We start from the raw sequence: 22,053 nt of genomic DNA on the forward strand, positions 1-22,053 counted from the left end.
ATGTACAACACCTGGGTATGTTAGACACATGTACAACACCTGGGTATCTTAGACACATGTACAACACCTGGGTATCTTAGACACATGTACAACACCTGGGTATCTTAGACACATGTACAACACCTGGGTATCTTAGACACATGTACAACACCTGGGTATCTTAGACACATGTACAACACCTGGGTATGTTAGACACATGTACAACACCTGGGTATCTTAGACACATGCACAACACCTGGGTATCTTAGACACATGTACAACACGTGGGTATCTTGACTTAGACACATGTACAACACCTGGGTATCTTAGACACATGTACAACACCTGGGTATCTTAGACACATGTACAACACCTGGGTATCTTAGACACATGTACAACACCTGGGTATCTTGACTTAGACACATGTACAACACCTGGGTATCTTAGACACATGTACAACACCTGGGTATCTTAGACACATGTACAACACCTGGGTATCTTAGACACATGTACAACACCTGGGTATCTTAGACACATGTACAACACCTGGGTATCTTAGACACATGTACAACACCTGGGTATCTTAGACACATGTACAACACATGGGTATCTTAGACACATGTACAACACCTGGGTATCTTAGACACATGTACAACACCTTGGTATCTTAGAAACATGTACAACACCTGGGTATCTTAGACACATGTACAACACCTGGGTATCTTAGACACATGTACAACACCTGGGTATCTTAGACACATGTACAACACCTGGATATCTTAGACACATGTACAACACCTGGGTATCTTAGACACATGTACAACACCTGGGTACCTTAGACATGTACACCTAGGTACCTTAGACACATGTACAACTCCTGGGATGATGTAGACACATGTACAACACCTGGGTACCTTAGACATGTACAACACCTGGGAGGATGTAGACACATGTACAACACCTGGGTACCTTAGACATGTACAACACCTGGGTATCTTAGACATGTACAACACCTGGGTATCTTAGACATGTACAACACCTGGGTATCTTAGACATGTACAACACCTGGGAGGATGTAGACACATGTACAACACCTGGGTACCTTAGACATGTACAACACCTGGGTATCTTAGACATGTACAACACCTGGGTATCTTAGACATGTACAACACCTGGGTATCTTAGACATGTACAACACCTGGGTATCTTAGACATGTACAACACCTGGGTATCTTAGACATGTACAACACCTGGGTATCTTAGACATGTACAACACCTGGGAGGATGTAGACACATGTACAACACCTGGGTACCTTAGACATGTACAACACCTGGGTATCTTAGACATGTACAACACCTGGGTATCTTAGACATGTACTACACCTGGGTATCTTAGACATGTACAACACCTGGGTATCTTAGACATGTACAACACCTGTGTATCTTAGACATGTACAACACCTGGGTATCTTAGACATGTACAACACCTGGGTATCTTAGACATGTACAACACCTGTGTATCTTAGACATGTACAACACCTGGGTATCTTAGACATGTACAACACCTGGGTATCTTAGACATGTACAACACCTGGGAGGATGTAGACACATGTACAACACCTGGGTACCTTAGACATGTACAACACCTGGGTATCTTAGACATGTACAACACCTGGGTATCTTAGACATGTACAACACCTGGGTATCTTAGACATGTACAACACCTGGGTATCTTAGACATGTACAACACCTGGGTATCTTAGACATGTACAACACCTGGGTATCTTAGACATGTACAACACCTGGGAGGATGTAGACACATGTACAACACCTGGGTACCTTAGACATGTACAACACCTGGGTATCTTAGACACGTACAACACCTGGGTATCTTAGACACATGTACAACACCTGGGTACCTTAGACATGTACAACACCTGGGAGGATGTAGACATATGTACAACACCTGGGTACCTTAGACATGTACAACACCTGGAAGGATGTAGACATATGTACAACACCTGGGTACCTTAGACATGTACAACACCTGGGAGGATGTAGACACATGTACAACACCTGGGTACCTTAGACATGTACAACACCTGGGTACCTTAGACATGTACAACACCTGGGAGGATGTAGACACATGTACAACACCTGGGAGGATGTAGACACATGTACAACACCTGGGAGGATGTAGACACATGTACAACACCTGGGAGGATGTAGACACATGTACAACACCTGGGAGGATGTAGACACATGTACAACACCTGGGAGGATGTAGACACATGTACAACACCTGGGAGGATGTAGACACATGTACAACACCTGGGAGGATGTAGACACATGTACAACACCTGGGAGGATGTAGACACATGTACAACACCTGGGAGGATGTAGACACATGTACAACACCTGGGAGGATGTAGACACATGTACAACACCTGGGAGGATGTAGACACATGTACAACACCTGGGAGGATGTAGACACATGTACAACACCTGGGAGGATGTAGACACATGTACAACACCTGGGAGGATGTAGACACATGTACAACACCTGGGAGGATGTAGACACATGTACAACACATGGGAGGATGTAGACATGACATCCTCCAGTGGCTTTATTAATACTATTCAAGGATATAATAGTGGAAGATGAAGTCATCAGTCCCTCATCGTTAAAGAGAAGAAAATGAGTGGTAATTAGTCCCTCAGACAAGGAGCATGTGATGCGTCACTGTAGTCTTGATGTGATGCGTCACTGTAGTCTTGATGTGATGCGTCACTGTAGTCTTCATGTGATGCGTCACTGTAGTCTTGATGTGATGCGTCACTGTAGTCTTGATGTGATGCGTCACTGTAGTCTTGATGTGATGCGTCACTGTAGTCTTGATGTGATGCGTCACTGTAGTCTTGATGTGATGCATCACTGTAGTCTTGATGTGATGCGTCACTGTAGTCTTGATGTGATGCGTCACTGTAGTCTTGATGTGATGCATCACTGTAGTCTTGATGTGATGCGTCACTGTAGTCTTGATGTGATGCGTCACTGTAGTCTTGATGTGATGCGTCACTGTAGTCTTGATGTGATGCGTCACTGTAGTCTTGATGTGATGCGTCACTGTAGTCTTGATGTGATGCGTCACTGTAGTCTTGATGTGATGCGTCACTGTAGTCTTGATGTGGTACGTCACTGTAGTCTTGATGTGATGCGTCACTGTAGTCTTGATGTGATGCGTCACTGTAGTCTTGATGTGATGCGTCACTGTAGTCTTGATGTGATGCGTCACTGTAGTCTTGATGTGATGCGTCACTGTAGTCTTGATGTGGTACGTCACTGTAGTCTTGATGTGATGCGTCACTGTAGTCTTGATGTGATGCGTCACTGTAGTCTTGATGTGGTACATCACTGTAGTCTTGATGTGATGCGTCACTGTAGTCTTGATGTGGTACGTCACTGTAGTCTTGATGTGATGCGTCACTGTAGTCTTGATGTGATGCGTCACTGTAGTCTTGATGTGGTACATCACTGTAGTCTTGATGTGATGCGTCACTGTAGTTTTGATGTGATGCATCACTGTAGTCTTGATGTGATGCGTCACTGTAGTCTTGATGTGATGCATCACTGTAGTCTTGATGTGATGCGTCACTGTAGTCTTGATGTGATGCGTCACTGTAGTCTTGATGTGATGCGTCACTGTAGTCTTGATGTGATGCGTCACTGTAGTCTTGATGTGATGCGTCACTGTAGTCTTGATGTGATGCGTCACTGTAGTCTTGATGTGATGCGTCACTGTAGTCTTGATGTGATACATCACTGTAGTCTTGATGTGATGCGTCACTGTAGTCTTGATGTGATGCATCACTGTAGTCTTGATGTGGTACATCACTGTAGTCTTGATGTGGTACATCACTGTAGTCTTGATGTGATCCGTCACTGTAGTCTTGATGTGGTACATCACTGTAGTCTTGATGTGATGCGTCACTGTAGTCTTGATGTGATGCGTCACTGTAGTCTTGATGTGATGCATCACTGTAGTCTTGATGTGATACATCACTGTAGTCTTGATGTGGTACATCACTGTAGTCTTGATGTGATGCGTCACTGTAGTCTTGATGTGATGCGTCACTGTAGTCTTGATGTGATGCGTCACTGTAGTCTTGATGTTGTACATCACTGTAGTCTTGATGTGATGCGTCACTGTAGTCTTGATGTGATGCATCAATGTAGTCTTGATGTGGTACATCACTGTAGTCTTGATGTGGTACATCACTGTAGTCTTGATGTGATGCGTCACTGTAGTCTTGATGTGGTACATCACTGTAGTCTTGATGTGATGCGTCACTGTAGTCTTGATGTGATGCGGCACTGTAGTCTTGATGTGGTACATCACTGTAGTCTTGATGTGATGCGGCACTGTAGTCTTGATGTGGTACATCACTGTAGTCTTGATGTGATGCGTCACTGTAGTCTTGATGTGGTACATCACTGTAGTCTTGATGTGATGCGTCACTGTAGTCTTGATGTGATGCGTCACTGTAGTCTTGATGTGGTACATCACTGTAGTCTTGATGTGATGCGTCACTGTAGTCTTGATGTGGTACATCACTGTAGTCTTGATGTGATGCATCACTGTAGTCTTGATGTGATGCGTCACTGTAGTCTTGATGTGGTACATCACTGTAGTCTTGATGTGATGCGTCACTGTAGGCTTGATGTGGTACATCACTGTAGTCTTGATGTGATGTGTCACTAGTCTTGATGTGATGCGTCACTGTAGTCTTGATGTGATGCGTCACTAGTCTTGATGTGATGCGTCACTGTAGTCTTGATGTGATGCGTCACTGTAGTCTTGATGTGATGCGTCACTAGTCTTGATGTGATGCGTCACTAGTCTTGATGTGATGCGTCACTGTAGTCTTGATGTGATGCGTCACTGTAGTCTTGATGTGATGCGTCACTGTAGTCTTGATGTGGTACATCACTGTAGTCTTGATGTGATGCGTCACTGTAGTCTTGATGTGATGCATCACTGTAGTCTTGATGTGATGCGTCACTGTAGTCTTGATGTGATACATCACTGTAGTTTTGATGTGATGCATCACTGTAGTCTTGATGTGATGCGTCACTGTAGTCTTGATGTGATGCATCACTGTAGTCTTGATGTGGTACATCACTGTAGTCTTGATGTGATGCGTCACTGTAGTCTTGATGTGATACATCACTGTAGTCTTGATGTGATGCGTCACTGTACTCTTGATGTGGTACATCACTGTAGTCTTGATGTGGTACATCACTGTAGTCTTGATGTGATGCGTCACTGTAGTCTTGATGTGATGCGTCATTGTAGTCTTGATGTGGTACATCACTGTAGTCTTGATGTGATGCGTCACTGTAGTCTTGATGTGATGTGTCACTGTAGTCTTGATGTGGTACATCACTGTAGTCTTGATGTGATGCGTCACTGTAGTCGTGATGTGATGCGTCACTGTAGTCTTGATGTGATACATCACTGTAGTCTTGATTTGGTACATCACTGTAGTCTTGATGTGATGCGTCACTGTAGTCTTGATGTGATGCGTCACTGTAGTCTTGATGTGGTACATTACTGTAGTCTTGATGTGATGCGTCACTGTAGTCTTGATGTGATACATCACTGTAGTCTTGATGTGATGCATCACTGTAGTCTTGATGTGATGCATCACTGTAGTCTTGATGTGATACATCACTGTAGTCTTGATGTGATGCATCACTGTAGTCTTGATGTGGTACATCACTGTAGTCTTGATGTGATGCGTCACTGTAGTCTTGATGTGATGCGTCACTGTAGTCTTGATGTGATACATCACTGTAGTCTTGATGTGGTACATCACTGTAGTCTTGATGTGATGCGTCACTGTAGTCTTGATGTGATGCATCACTGTAGTCTTGATGTGGTACATCACTGTAGTCTTGATGTGATGTGTCACTGTAGTCTTGATGTGATGCGTCACTGTAGTCTTGATGTGATGTGTCACTGTAGTCTTGATGTGATGCGTCACTGTAGTCTTGATGTGGTACATCACTGTAGTCTTGATGTGATGCGTCACTGTAGTCTTGATGGGGTACATCACTGTAGTCTTGATGTGATGCATCACTGTAGTCTTGATGTGATACATCACTGTTGTCTTGATGTGGTACATCACTGTAGTCTTGATGTGATGCATCACTGTAGTCTTGATGTGATGCGTCACTGTAGTCTTGATGTGGTACATCACTGTAGTCTTGATGTGATGCGTCACTGTAGTCTTGATGTGGTACATCACTGTAGTCTTGATGTGATGCATCACTGTAGTCTTGATGTGATGCGTCACTGTAGTCTTGATGTGGTACATCACTGTAGTCTTGATGTGATGCGTCACTGTAGTCTTGATGTGGTACATCACTGTAGTCTTGATGTGATACATCACTGTAGTCTTGATGTGATACATCACTGTAGTCTTGATGTGATGCGTCACTGTAGTCTTGATGTGATACATCACTGTAGTCTTGATGTGATGCGTCACTGTAGTCTTGATGTGATGCGTCACTGTAGTCTTGATGTGATACATCACTGTAGTCTTGAATACTGACGGACCGATTACCACATTTCTCACTATTTGCTGTATGGTAAAAAAAAAAAACCACATCTGCGGATTTGGTTTCCAGGGTTTCAGTCATTCGTGTTTTACCGTGACCCAAAAATAAACCTTAATTTTACTCAGTAATAATAACCCCAAAGCACAAGAGTAGTGATGGTGGCAGTTTTCCAACTGCTGAGAGAAGACAAGATGCCATTCCCATCAGGGGGACAGTGAACCTTGACTCACACTCCTGGATAATACACCATAGTTCTTGAGGGTGGGGTGAGAACTTGCTATCCTTGACTCACACTCCTGGATAATACACCATAGTTCTTGAGGGTGGGGTGAGAACTTGCTATCCTTGACTCACACTCCTGGATAATTCACCATAGTTCTTGAGGGTCGGGTGAGAACTTGCTATCCTTGACTCACACTCCTGGATAATACACCATAGTTCTTGAGGGTGGGGTGAGAACTTGCTATCCTTGACTCACACTCCTGGATAATACACCATAGTTCTTGAGGGTGGGGTGAGAACTTGCTATCCTTGACTCACACTCCTGGATAATACACCATAGTTCTTGAGGGTGGGGTGAGAACTTGCTCTCCTTGACTCACACTCCTGGATAATACACCATAGTTCTTGAGGGTGGGGTGAGAACTTGCTATCCTTGACTCACACTCCTGGATAATACATCATAGTTCTTGAGGGTGGGGTGAGAACCTGCTATCCTTGACTCACACTCCTGGATAATACACCATAGTTCTTGAGGGTGGGGTGAGAACCTGCTATCCTTGACTCACACTCCTGGATAATACACCATAGTTCTTGAGGGTGGGGTGAGAACCTGCTATCCTTGACTCACACTCCTGGATAATACACCATAGTTCTTGAGGGTGGGGTGAGAACCTGCTATCCTTGACTCACACTCCTGGATAATACACCATAGTTCTTGAGGGTGGGGTGAGAACTTGCTATCCTTGACTCACACTCCTGGATAATACACCATAGTTCTTGAGGGTGGGGTGAGAACTTGCTATCCTTGACTCACACTCCTGGATAATACACCATAGTTCTTGAGAGTGGAGTGAGAACTTGCTCTCCTTGACTCACACTCCTGGATAATACACCATAGTTCTTGAGGGTGGGGTGAGAACTTGCTATCCTTGACTCACACTCCTGGATAATACACCATAGTTCTTGATCTAGATACAAGTATGTAATTCTTTTCAACAGATAGCCTCTGTATGGACTTCCAAGGCCTCATGTACTCCCATGTACTTCATGTACTCTATTGTCACTCACTAAAGTGAAGATTTAGTTCGTCTCGAACGTTAAAAACAAAAAAGCATCAAACATCCTCAGATCACATAAATGATTTAGTTTTATGTAAATTTCATCAATTTTAGTCTCTTGCAATGTTAATTTTGAGGCAAAAATTAGGCTGAAAAAAAAATTGTGTATAGTAAATATATTTCAGTTTTTGTGGCGTGGAAATTGTGAAATCTTCGGATTAAAAAAAATTGCCACGGGATTGTACAGTGATGTATTTTGTACTTGTGGTGAATTTTTTTCGGTTTTCAAAATATTTTGTGGTTATGTATTATGGGTAGGCCTCTTTTTGGAGCCTACAGAAAGAATCCTTTTCAAAGTTGCTGTATCCTCCATTGAGGTGTCCCTCTCTATCCTCCATTACTCCTTTAATGACCCATTAAGATTTAGTGCTTTTAAATCACTGAAGAACATAAAGGAGGAACACTGCAGTAGGCCTACTGGCCCACACTAGACAAGTCCTTCTCTAACCCAAACCATCTGAGAATAATATTTGCCCAACCCATTATCAGTGTTACCCAGGGCAACTGAACTTGCATTCCCTTAAATTGAATCCCATTGCCCTCCCATTACCCATGGGTTGCTGGACCTCCATGGGTCTGGCATGTTCTTATGGATGTAACAAGAATCACATGTAAATTCAGTACACAAATGCACATGTAAAGAGAGTAGCCATAGACACATGTGGATGTATCCACAGACACATGTGGATGTATCCACAGACACATGTGGATGTATCCACAGACACATGTGGATGTATCCACAGACACATGTGGATGTATCCACAGACACATGTGGATGTATCCACAGACACATGTGGATGTATCCACAGACACATGTAAGCAGAATGGCCAAACTAATAATGTATTATTATTTTTCAGATGACAAGTCCTCTGGACTGTCTTACAAAGACAGAGAGGAGAGGCTGCGACAGCTGCGAGAGAGACAGCAGCTGGAGAAACAGCAAAAACTCGAGGAACTTAAGGAGCAGGTAAGTCACAGCTCCAGGACCTCTGCACTCGTTCATGGTGAACACTGTGTGCTGTTCACCGCTAGCTGTCTTGTTCACAGTGCACATCCTAGCAATGTTGGTTGTTATATTATGTTCACAGTCACCACTCTTGTGTGTAATAATTGCAAACAAGTGACACACAATGCAAAACATCTACGGGGGGGAGTTGAGTGATAGCTCTAGGCCTTTCATGTTGCAATCAACACATCAGGAGCTTGCAGTGTTGCAAAAATGAGTAGGAAGTCCAGGTAGATTAATTTCTGCAACGTTGTAAGCTCCTGTTGTGTTGATTAAACACGAAAGGCCTAGAGCTATCATTAAACTCCCCCCCATGGCAGTTTTGTATGCAGTGTGTGTGGAGTGGTCACAGCATGGAGACCATAGTTCAAGTCCTCGCCCATTTCCAAGTATTTGTAATATATTCTCTGCTGTACTGTAGTCATAATTCCAGACTTCGACACTTTTCACTTGCACTTGCAAAAATCGCACTCTATGTAAAGAAGCTTTATTACAGACTGTTACTGTAGTTCATTATTATTGCAATAAGATCACAGTAAACAGGTGATATTACAATATACACAACAACCACTGTGAAAACATCCAGAAATTTCAAGTACTCTCATTATTTCTCACATTCTTTGATGATGTGAAAAATCATGAAAGCCCTTGGAATTTCTCTATTTTTTCACAGTGGTTGTTCTGCATATTGCTCATTTTTTTATTTTTTTTTTTTCAACATTTAAGTGCTAAACCCATGTGGGTCATACAGCACTGCTAAAACCTTGGAATCAAAACTAACAACTGGTAATAATGGTAGAGTTACCAACAAAAGAAAACACGTTCACCATCATTCATTCAGTCACCGTCTTAACAGGACGAAGCGACTCATACAGGTGGTCCTCGACTTACGATGGGGTTACATTCCAACGAACCCGTCATAAGTCATATATGAATATATGATAAATAACTACCGTCACTGAATAAGTCAGTAAACAAATAATTACTGTAAATACTAGTATTGAAAAGTCAATAAATTAATATAATTTATGGACTTGTCACCTTCATGTTGGGTAATTATCTTAAGTTTCATCTCCAGAGTAATTGCTGCTGCACCATCGTAAAGTTGAAATATCCTAAGTCGAACCTTCGTGAGTCAAGGAGCACCTGTGCACAATACACAAATAACCCGCACACAGAAATAAATGGCATTTGGGTCCGACTTGGATAATTAACTAGTGACACTCAAGTGCGAAGGGAAGGGAACCAGATTAGTAATTTATTTTCATGAATATATTCCCCTCATTGATAGTCCTATATCCCCCTTATAGATAGGCCTATATCCCCCTTATAGATAACCTTATATCCCCCTTATAGTTTTTATTTTTTTATTATCACACTGGCCGATTCCCACCAAGGCAGGGTGGACCACCAAGGCAGGGTGGACCACCAAGGCAGGGTGGCCCGAAAAAGAAAAACTTTCACCATCATTCACTCCATCACTGTCTTGCCAGAAGGGTGCTTTACACTACAGTTTTTAAACTGCAACATTAACACACCTCCCCTTATAGATAGGCCTTATATCCCCCTTATAGATAGGCCTTATATATAGGCCGGACTTGAGTCCTGGAGATGGGAAGTACAGTGCCTGCACTCTGAAGGAGGGGTGTTAATGTTGCAGTTTAAAAACTGTAGTGTAAAGCACCCTTCTGGCAAGACAGTGATGGAGTGAATGATGGTGAAAGTTTTCCTTTTCGGGCCACCCTGCCTTGGTGGGAATCGGCCAGTGTGATAATAAAATAAAAAATATAGGCCTTATATCCCCCTTATAGATAGGCCTTATATCCCCCTTATAGATAGGCCTTATATATAGGCCTTATATCCCCCTTATAGATAGGCCTTATATATAGGCCTATATCCCTCTTATAAAATGTGGTGGTAACCTCGTCTCACTATTAAGGCTGTACATTGAATGGGGTGATGATATAGAAGAGTTCTTGGCTCAAGGAGTTGGAGCTGCCCCTTGGATCAGACCTAATTACCTCCCATTCACCAGTGGCTGTGTGACTCTTGTGGGTTTAGCACTCTGACCTCTATATTATTGCAGTGATATCAAGGCTGCGCAGTACCACCTGCTTGCAACATCTGGGTATTTTGAATTAGACACACGTGCAACACCTGGGTGTCGTTGCTTGTAGATGTTTTGCCGTCCATTGGCTTTATCAATACAATACAAGGACATCTACAAGTAAAGATACCCAGGTGTTGTACATGTGTCTAATTCAAGATACCCAGGTGTTGTACATGTGTCTATTTCATCACGTCGGTATTGAAACCACTGATACACAACACTTCGACGTGTGTTGCTGATAGCACTGTCAGACGCAACTTTAATTTTTCAACGACTCAAAAATTGTACAAGTTTAAATATATATATATAAAATATTATATATATGAATAATGGCAGTTCAATGATTTTTTTTTTTTAGCAAATTTAAAGTTCTTAATTTGACATAGTTCAGTGCATTCAATGCATCATCCTTATTTTCAGTGGCTGATGTATCCAGTTATCCTTGGTAATTATTAGGTAAATAATTATGTTACAGTACCTGGAGTATACCTGGAGAGGGTTTTGGGGGTCAGTGCCCCCCCCACATTTATTGATATAAATGTGACTTGATTGAGATCAGTGCAGCTGCCAAGGACCTGGAACACTATAGTATATAACAAGGATTATTTATATTTACACAATTATTTATATTTATATTATTTATATTTATATTATTTATATTTATTTATTATTTATATTTATATTATTTATATTTATATTTAATTATTTATATTTATTTTTATTTATATTATTTATATTTATTTATATTTACACAATTAAAGTTCTGTGGACACATCTCTTTTATATACTTTGCATTATATTTTTCGGTCAGAGTGGTTTTTCACAAATCATTATTTGTGACTCACGATATCGTAATGGCACGATTGTAAATAAACCATGGAACTAACCATGCAACAAACCATGGAGCAAGTGCAGTTTGAGCCCGTGGTAAGAGTGCCAGAACTCCAGGCCAGTGCACTAACCACTGTACCACTGCGAATGCACTAGCCTAGTGATAGGACTTGCTCGCCGTGGATTCGAACCCCACCTGTTCCGTGGTTTCATTATTCACGATTTTTTGTCCAAGAACATTATAGCACAAAAATTTAAAGCTTCTTTCTTGTAAAATACAAAAAGCTCCTTATAAAGTTCCTTTATATAGAACAATTTTTTGTTAAAGTAACTAAAAAAGTACATTTAAAATTAAATAGCACATTGAAAGGCCTTTTTAGTATACTATTTTGGATGAACTTTTTTAAATTGCATTAATCAAAAGTCCCACTACATAGACGAACTTTGTAAGCGCTGACTCTATCTGGAGTGACCATTAGAGTGATGTAAATGGCTTAGTAAACCGACAGGTTGAAGAATTAGGCACTTCTGCAATGTTTGGGAAAGTTTATTGTGGGAAGACCTCGCCAGCCAGTGGCTTCTTCAGTCAAGTATAGAGATAAATGGTAGAAGATGAGGTAATCAGTCCCTCAGCAAAAAGTCGATTCAGTCTGTGACTGGTAAGCCAGTGGAAGGCCTTGGTCAGATGACCAAAAGCTCCAGCTGAGGGTCATCATATGACTAAGACCAGTGTCAGGAAACACTTGTCCTGTTTCCTGATGAACCTAACCTACCCTAATGTCATTGTGTTTAGTCCATCAGGATTGATGGACTGAGGGACTGATTACCTCAAACTCCTCCTCATCTTCCACCATTCATCTCTGTAGTGGACTGAGGAACCAACTAGTTAGCGAAGCGTTTCCACAATAAAAATTTTCCAAACATTGCAAGAGGGTCTAAATTCTTCACATCATAGAGTGTAGGGGGAGACTATGCTGTTCTTAGTACAATAAGTCCTTGACTTACAAACACATTGGGGACCTCCTGAATTGTGTATAATAATGATATTATACACAATAATGATGATATACACAATACAGACGATTCTCAACATGTTTGTAAGTCGTGGACTTACTGTAACTCATACTGTACTCTAATATTGTTATTTTTACTCACTACCGTACGTAAGGGCCTCCAGTCAAAGGTATGCCCAATGCTTTTGTAATTCCTACCCATTTATATACTCTCTTAGTATCTGGAATTTTTATTTTTGGGGGGCATTTGTAAATTTTGAGTGTCCATGTGTTTTTTGGTTTATGATACTGTATATGCAGGTGGTCACTACAGGGGTTTTCAATGTGTGTGTGAACTTGGTTTGAAAGATTTAATATTAGTCAGCTAACTTATAAAGTTCTTCTATGTAGTAGGATTTTTTGTAACTGCAGTCGAAAAGTACCACTAATTTAACCTAGCTTAACCTAGCTTAGCCTAACCTAACCTAACCTTAGCTTACTAAATCTTACTGAACCTAACCGAACTTAACCTAACATTACCTTACCGAACCTAATTTAACCTAACCTAACCTAATGTTACCTTACCGAACCTTACCTAACCTAACCTAACGTTACCTTACCTAACCTAACCTGTTCATCCAGAATTAAATAGGACATAAAAAAAAGTCTTCATAGGTGATTCTATTCAGCTCTTGTTGTACTTATTTCACTTGTAGTTTTAAGAAAAATTATACTATATAGAATAGCTGTGAGAGAGAGCTGACTTACTCTGCTGTTTTAAGAAAATAATTGTTTTAAAAGTAGCATATATTTTTTTTATGGTTACTAACACCTGTGATACTAAATTGTCCATATAATAATGTTGGTAGAATTACCAAGAATTTATTAAGTAAAAGGACACAAGTGCAACTATTGTGACATTTAATTGTGGCAACGTTTTGCTCCTGGAGAGTGAAACGTTGCCACAATAAAATGTCACATTAGTTGCACTTGTGTCCTTTTACCTAACGTAATTTTCCATGTATTACAGTTGTTAATGGAATAATAGGTTGAAGGCTATAAATTGGTTTGGTATAAACCTTAGATAACCACAAATTTATTTAGAAAAACGTAAGCAAACACTAGGATATACTAGAAAACATTTCCATCCTGGAATCTTGGTCAAGGTCCCAGGATCTTGATCAAGGTCCCAGGATCTTGATCAAGGTCCCAGGATCGAATGTTTTCCAATTATGTCTTAGTATTTGCTCACATTTTTCTAAACCATAAATTGGCTTCTTTGCGAGTTGAAAGACCAATGTACGAATAATTTGCAAGTTGAAATCTCCCTGTATCTGTGACTCACATAATATACTGTACTATAATCCATTGGCTATGCTCCTGGGACTGTTATTCACATTAGTGTTATCCTATTATTCATGAGTTTGGCTCCCAGATGCATGATTCTCACAAATAATCAGCACTTAGAAGAGAAAGTTGATGTTTTGGTCCATAGACCATTGCCAAGTCACATCTGTGTAAGGGAAAGAGAAAGAGAAGAGAAGGCACCTTCTCTGCATTTTTCTTGCTCACTTGTGACTTGACAATGGTCTGTGGTGGGCTGAAATAATATAATAGGTTTGTTCTCCTAAAACCTGATTATATGTAAATTGTTCTAGTTACAGTATTGTGTTTCTTTATTGTTTGCATGACTTTTGATATGACTTTGATGATTTCCGAGAGTCTTTCTTCTCCCGGAGCCCAGCCATGCGCCAGGCTAGTCTGGTGCTAGCCTGGTTAACCAGGCAGTAGCTGCTAGAGGCCCACTGCCCTACATCCATCACAGCCTGGTTGATCTGGCACCTCTCATGCTTGGCACATGCAAGTGATTGGTTTAAAGAGTTCAAATCTTTAAGCCTAATTTATGGCCATAGCTTGATCAATCAAACCGTTGCCGGTAAAAATACAGTAGAACCCCCATATCCGCTGATTCAGTTATTCATGGTATACCATGACCCAAAAATGACCCTTAATTTTGCTCAGTAATGGCCTCAAAGTGCAAAAGTAGTGATGGTAGCATAATTTATCAATTAATCTTTATCATGGGTACATATGTAAATGAAAAACTCACATAGACGGTTTGCTACTATGTGCGGTTTCAGGCATCTACGAAAAGTCTTGGAATGTAGCCCCCACAGATATGGGAGACTACTGTAATGCATCCCTTTATATAAACATATTATAGTACACATAAACAGAAGAGTGGAAGTGAGGCTTGAACCGCGGTTCATAAATTGGTTCGAGTCCCTCGTCCACTCTTCTGTTTATCAATTGACAGTTGTTTATTACAGCTTAATTTGAGTTCATATTGTGGTATGTCTGTTACATGATCTATTTGTGCAGGAACTATAACCCCTTGAGGGTCAGTGCCGTAATCCCATGGCTTTGAAGCCAGGGTCAGTGCCGTAGTTCTACGCCATGAACTCACTTCAATCAGATAAGCTGTGAGTGGTAAATTTGGGCCTAGATTTGAGAGAATGGGTCTGTGTGGTAAGGTATACATATTAAAAAAATCCTGCAGCACACAGAGCAAAATGAGAAAAAAAACCTGTGACCGCATTTTTTGTTTAAAACAGAAAATTTTTGGTGTATTTTCATATGGTTTTTGTGGTTGTATTCACAGTTTCTTGGTGTTATTTGATAGAATGGAAGATATATTACAGAAATGGAGACGATTTGATTGGTTTTAGAAGTAAAAATAGCTTGAAATTGAGCTCAAAGTAATGGAAATGTTCAATTATTGGCGATGTTCAAGAGTAAACAAATGACACGTGTCCAATACACATCAACAGGTGGATCTAATATGCGTTCACGAATGTGCTGATATTATTTATACAATTACAGTGGAATCTTGAATTTCGTCATCCCTTTTCTATATGTAAAACTATAGTTATTCTCTCTAAAATTTATTTTTTGTTAATATTTCCCATAAATAATGTAAATCCAATTAATCCATTCTAGACACCCAAAAATATTAACAAAAATACATTTTATAGACAATAAGTATAGTTTTACATACAGAAAAGGGATGATGAAATTCGAGGGTCCGTTGTATTACAATATTTCATAACAGCAAATCTTCTAATTTTTGGTGTGAATAAAAATTTATTGTGTGAATAAAATGGAATTCATGTGTAAAGTCTGGGAACATAACTATTGAACAAAGGAAATCGTTATTGTAGTGCCAGGAATACCTGTATTGTTTATTATGGACGCTATTTTGAAATTTGTGTGAAATTGGTCAAAATACCAATTTCTGACCACTTAATTGGTTAGTTGAAATAGTTGACTGGGTGGTTTCTTGTGCTCAGTCGATAAAATAGAACGCACACTAGCGAAATAGCTAAGAATTTGTTGACTGCAACAGTGTAATTGACCTAAAATAGGACTCAAAGTGGGCAAAATCACCAGTGCTTAAATATTGCTGACAGAGGTGTGGGCGAGGAAACAGAGCTGTGATAAACATAGCATTTACTTAACCGACTGTTGCTTTTATATCTTCATCAATATCAACAGTGAGTTCTGATAAGGACTGTTATATTTTAATATTTGCCCTTACTGGGTACAGCTTACCCAGGTAGAGAATAAAAAGTTGCAACTCACCGCAGGTTGGGTGGGATTGGAACCCATGGCAATCACCCATTCCATGGATGTTTGCAATCGTGTTATTTTGATTTGTGAGTCGCAACAATACGTAAGTAACCTCCACTCAGGAGATTGAAATTTACAATGATGGTTCGTTTTAAGGGTTTGTTGGAAGGGTGTTGCACAAATATGCAACATTTGTGCAACACCCTTTCAGAATGTCTTATGACCAATGCCCTAAGTGAAGAGAAACAATTCTGGAAAGTGTAATACGTGTTCGGCAGGCTGGCTGGCCAGCTGCTGGCTCTAGTCAGACTGAAATTTACAACAATGATTTGTTTATGGTCCTAGTCGAACTGAAATTTATGACGATGATTTGTTTATGGTCCTAGTCGGACTGAAATTTACAACAATGATTTGTTTATGGTCCTAGTCGGACTGAAATTTATGACGATGATTCGTTTGTGGTCTTAGTTGGACTGAAACTTACAATAATGTTTTGTTTATAGTCCTAGTCAGACTGAAATATTACAATAACTTTCCGTCAGCTATATGCTAGTTATTTGTGTATTATACTCAGGTATAATGGATGAAAAGGACACGTGGAGATATACCTCTCTAGGGTCAAAAAAGTTATGTGAATATGGGAGCCATGGAGTCCAGAATACATTTCCTTTTTCCAATTTAATTACACGTTATCTCCCTGCATGTCATCATTTGCAATGTTGCAAGATAATGACTACCTGATGGATAATGAGGGTGTACACTTGTAGACGAGTTGATGAATTAGATGCTTGTGCAACACTTGGGTAATGTTTCGCCACAAAGTGGCTCCATCAGTCCAATACAAAGAAGTATGGTGAAGATCAGTAGGAGTTTGAGGTAATCGACCCCTCAACCTGGAGTTGTAATCAATTCATCAAGATTGATGGACTGATTACGTCAACTCCAGACTGAGGAACTAATTACCTCAAAGTCCTTTTGATTTTCACTATTCTTTGTATTGGACTGAAGAAGTCACTGTGTGGCAGAACATTTCCACAGTAAAGATACCCAAGTGTTGTATACGTATTTGTCTAATTTATCAACTTGTCGGTTCTCTGAACCATTTATCTATGTAGTTGTTTACTCGCTGAATTTTGATAACGTTTCTTGTGATTTTATTCTCCAGAAGTCTTGTGAATTATATTTTTGAATGTTTAGGTAATTCATGGTGTTTATATGTTCCTCAAGTCTTATAAAATAATTTTTATTAAAATAATTTATCAATGTGTTATAAATATATGGTGTTATTTTAGGTTTGTTAAGTAAAATTATGTAGAATTTAGCTTACATGAACAGGTGGTCCTTGACTTACAATTGGGTTACGTTCCGACAAACTTGCTTTAAGTTGAAAATTTCCTAAGTCGAATATGAATACAGTGGTACCTCGAGTTTTGAACAGCTCCCAACTCAAACAGTTATGTAAGTGCTTTTGTAAGTGTATTTTTGGGGGTCTGAAGTGGACTAATCTAATTTACATTATTCCTTATGGGAACAGATTCGTTTGGTAACGGCACTCGAACAGCCTTCTGGAATGAATTATGGCCAGAAGTCGAGGTATCACTGTATATCTTAAATTAATAAGTCAGTAAATAACTACTCTCACTGAATAAGTAAATAATTACTGTAACTAACTATATAACTAAATAATTACTGTAACTAACTATATAACTAAATAATTACTGTAACTAACAATATACCAGTATTGAAAAGTAAATACGCAAGTGAATATAAGTTCGGGACTTGCCGCCTTCATGCAAAGTAAGTGCTGCCACACCATCGTAAAGTTGAAATGTAAGTTAAACCATCGTAAGTCAAGGACCACCTATATCCTGTAACAAACTGCAATATAGAATTGTTTTAGGGAGGGTAAAGTCTGTATAAAGTCATCTCTCTTATAAACCTATTCTGTATAGTGTAATTTTATACAAACATGATTGAAAAAGTGCATAGCAAGTTGAATAGCATGTCCTGTGAAAGCCTTTCTGTGTGCTACCTTATTTTAGATTGACTCATGAAATAGTAATAGCACAATTGCAAACCCCATCCGTTCCGTGATTTAGTTTTTCATTCTTATTTACAAAAAATTGCTCTATACATAGTTTTAAGAAAGGTGACTGTAAGGTATGGTAGTATAGAAGAATATAACTTAGAAATAATATATTAATATAGTGTTCATTTACCTATTTGTAGTTATGGGAGTAGAGCTGAGCATGTGCTGTCCCATCTTATAGATAAGAGTAAGGTGATGAGGGGTATCAAATGATTTAGATAAAGAAAAATTTAATATCACATTGGAGAGGAGGAGTATGGAAGAAGTGAATGTTTTTAGATATTTGGGAGTTGACGTGTCGGCGGATGGGTTTATGAAGGATGAGGTTAATCATAGAATTGATGAAGGAAAAAAGGTGAGTGGTATGTTGAGGTATATGTGAAGACAATAAAACGTTATCTGTGGAGGCAAAGAAGGGAATATATGAAAGTATAGTAGTACCAACACTCTTATATGGGTGTGAAGCTTGGGTTGTAAATGCTGCAGTGAGGAGGAGGCTGGAGGCAGTGATATTGTGTGTAAGGGCAATGTGTGATGCAAATATTGTGCTGAGAATTCGGAGTGTGGAAATTTGAAGGTGTGGAGTTACTAAAAGTATTAGTCAAAGGGCTGAAGAGGGTTTGTTGAGGTGGTTTGGTCATTTAAAGAGAATGGAACAAAGTAGAATGGCTTGGAGAGCGTATAAATCTGTAGGGAAAGGAAGGTGGGATACGGGTCGTCCTCGAAAAGGTTGGAGGGAGGGGGTAAAGGAGGTTTTGTGGGCGAGGTGCTTGGACTTCCAGCAAGTATGTGTGAGCATGTTATGTTAGATAGGAGTGAATAGAAAAGAATGGTTTTTGAGACCTGATGACTTGTTGGAGTGTGAGCAGGGTAATATTTTATGAAGGGATTCAGGGAAACCGGTTAGCTGGACTTGAGTCCTGGAAATGGGAAGTACAATGCCTGCAATTTAAAGGAGGGGTTTGATATATTGGCAGTTTGGAGGTTGAATTTTAAACTGTTGTATCCGAGTGCCTCTGCTAAGACAGTGATTATGTATGAATGAGGTGAAAGTGTTGAATGATGATGGAAGTATTTTCTTTTCTGGGATTTTCTTTCTTTTTGGGTCACCCTGCCTCGGTGGGTCACCCTGCCTCGGTGGGTCACCCTGCCTCGGTGGGTCACCCTGCCTCGGTGGGTCACCCTGCCTCGGTGGGTCACCCTGCCTCGGTGGGTCACCCTGCCTCGGTGGGTCACCCTGCCTCGGTGGGTCACCTGCCTCGGTGGGTCACCCTGCCTCGGTGGGTCACCTGCCTCGGTGGGTCACCCTGCCTCGGTGGGTCACCCTGCCTCGGTGGGTCACCTGCCTCGGTGGGTCACCTGCCTCGGTGGGTCACCCTGCCTCGGTGGGTCACCTGCCTCGGTGGGTCACCTGCCTCGGTGGGTCACCTGCCTCGGTGGGTCACCTGCCTCGGTGGGTCACCCTGCCTAGGTGGGAGACGGCCGACTTGTTGAAATATATATGTATGTATGTAGTATGTGTATATATATATATATATATATATATATATATATATATATATATATATATATATATAAATATATATGTCGTGCCGAATATGTAAAGCTTGCGATCTTGGCTTAAATAGCAACGCTCATCTTGCCATATAAGACAAGTGAAAATTTCTGTTTACAATAATTTCGCAGAAATCATTCTGAGCCTAACGAAAAAAATATATTTCACTGTGTTTGTTTAGTATTAAATTATTGTAAACAAATTTAAAATATATTTAGTTCTGTTAGGCTAAAATAAATTGTTATTGTTATAATAAGGTTAGGTAAGTTTTCTAAGATTCTTTTGGAGCAAAATTAAAAATTTTTACATTAACATTAATGAAAAAAATATATCTTTAAACGTATAAGAGAAATTTTTAGAAAGGACTTAATTTTAAATGAGTTCTTGCTAACTGACCAGTTTTACATATTCGGCACGACATATATATATATATATATATGTATATATATATATATATATATATATATATATATATATATATATATATATATATATATATATATATATATATATATATATATATATATATATATATATATATATATATATATATATATATATATATATATATATATATATATATATATATATATATCTTGCACTAATACATTACATACATATACACACACATATTGAAAATTTTTAAATGTCTTGGATATAGTAATTACTTTTGTTAAATAAATTAGCTCCTTAACTGTGCACTCTTAATGTATTTTCAGGCAGCCGCAGCACAGCGCTTCCGAGAACAACAGGAGAATGAGAGACGGCGACGCCTTGAAGAAATGAGGCTACGGGATGCTGACCGACGGTCACAAGTAGAGGAACGCAAGCGAATAATCCAGCAGGCGGAGCAGGACCGTAGGGAGGCCGTCATCAGGAAGAACGCTGTAAGTCTCTGCTTGAATAGTTGGTGAATTTTCCAGCTAGGAAGTACTTACTCTGGCAGTAACAACCTGGTTGATCAGGCTAGCACCAGACAAGCCTGGTCCAGGACCACCAGCAACAACAACCTGCTTGATCAGGCTAGCATCAGACAAGCCTTGACCATGGCTGGGCTCTGAGAGTAGGAAAACTCTGAGAACTCATCAGTGGTATATCCAAGGTCAAGGCCTTATGAGGTGAACTGGCCACCTTGCTTTTAAATCACATTAAGTGCTAAACCCATGTGGGTCATCCAGCACAAGACGTGGTGGGGGCTGAATCCTCCGTCTGCTGAGTTCCAGACAGATGAGCTTCCTATCCGTACTCACTATTTCTACTACTAATAATGAGGATTTTCGACACTCGGGAATCATTATTCTGGAAATAATTTGCCAGTTTGTGGCGTCTTCAGTCCAATGTCAGTTTTCTAAACCATTTATTCATTAGAAATTTAATTTAATGGGTGTTTAAGGGTGATTGAGATATTATAAGTAGGTATGACTGATAACCTTTGCAAATGTGCCTGCACATTTTATTGTGTTGGGTTTGATGCTTGAAGGTAGAGGAAGAGAGAGACTTTCCACCCGGATCAGTTCTCACTAGATTCGGACTAAAGTTTCTGACATTTTTGTTGACTGCAATATCAATTTTTGGTTTACAGAGGGAAAGGATGAGTTTGTTTGTACCAGGCTTACACTTAAACTGGTCACAGGTGAATTAGTGTGTGTGACCTGGCATTCTGGGCTTCAGTAATAATGGTACAATGACTGACGGAATGTTAGGCAAATGGACACAGCTCCTGGAGAGCGAAACACTGCCACAATAAAATGTCACATTAGTTGCATCTGTGGCCATTTACCTAACATTTTGGTTTTCTTATTACATTTATTCCTTTTACTGTGTATATAAAGTGAATGAATGACTCAACATGACAACTGTACCACTAATGACCAGTCCCCATTTATGCAGACTGT

At 39.9% G+C, this 22,053-nt stretch overlaps 1 protein-coding gene across 1 annotated transcript in view; it reads left to right on the forward strand.

Moving 5' to 3' along the window:
* Window positions 1–22,053, forward strand: part of LOC128700979 (mucin-5AC) — a 121,591-nt gene that overhangs the window by 42,479 nt on the left and 57,059 nt on the right. The window contains exons 5-7 of the mRNA XM_070080271.1: window positions 8,803–8,912; window positions 13,061–13,075; window positions 20,878–21,045. Coding sequence (XP_069936372.1) covers window positions 8,803–8,912; window positions 13,061–13,075; window positions 20,878–21,045 — 293 coding nt within the window. The remainder of the gene's footprint in view (window positions 1–8,802; window positions 8,913–13,060; window positions 13,076–20,877; window positions 21,046–22,053) is intronic.

This window comes from Cherax quadricarinatus, unplaced genomic scaffold (assembly GCF_038502225.1).
Source record: "Cherax quadricarinatus isolate ZL_2023a unplaced genomic scaffold, ASM3850222v1 Contig268, whole genome shotgun sequence".
NCBI classification, from domain to species: domain Eukaryota; kingdom Metazoa; phylum Arthropoda; class Malacostraca; order Decapoda; family Parastacidae; genus Cherax; species Cherax quadricarinatus.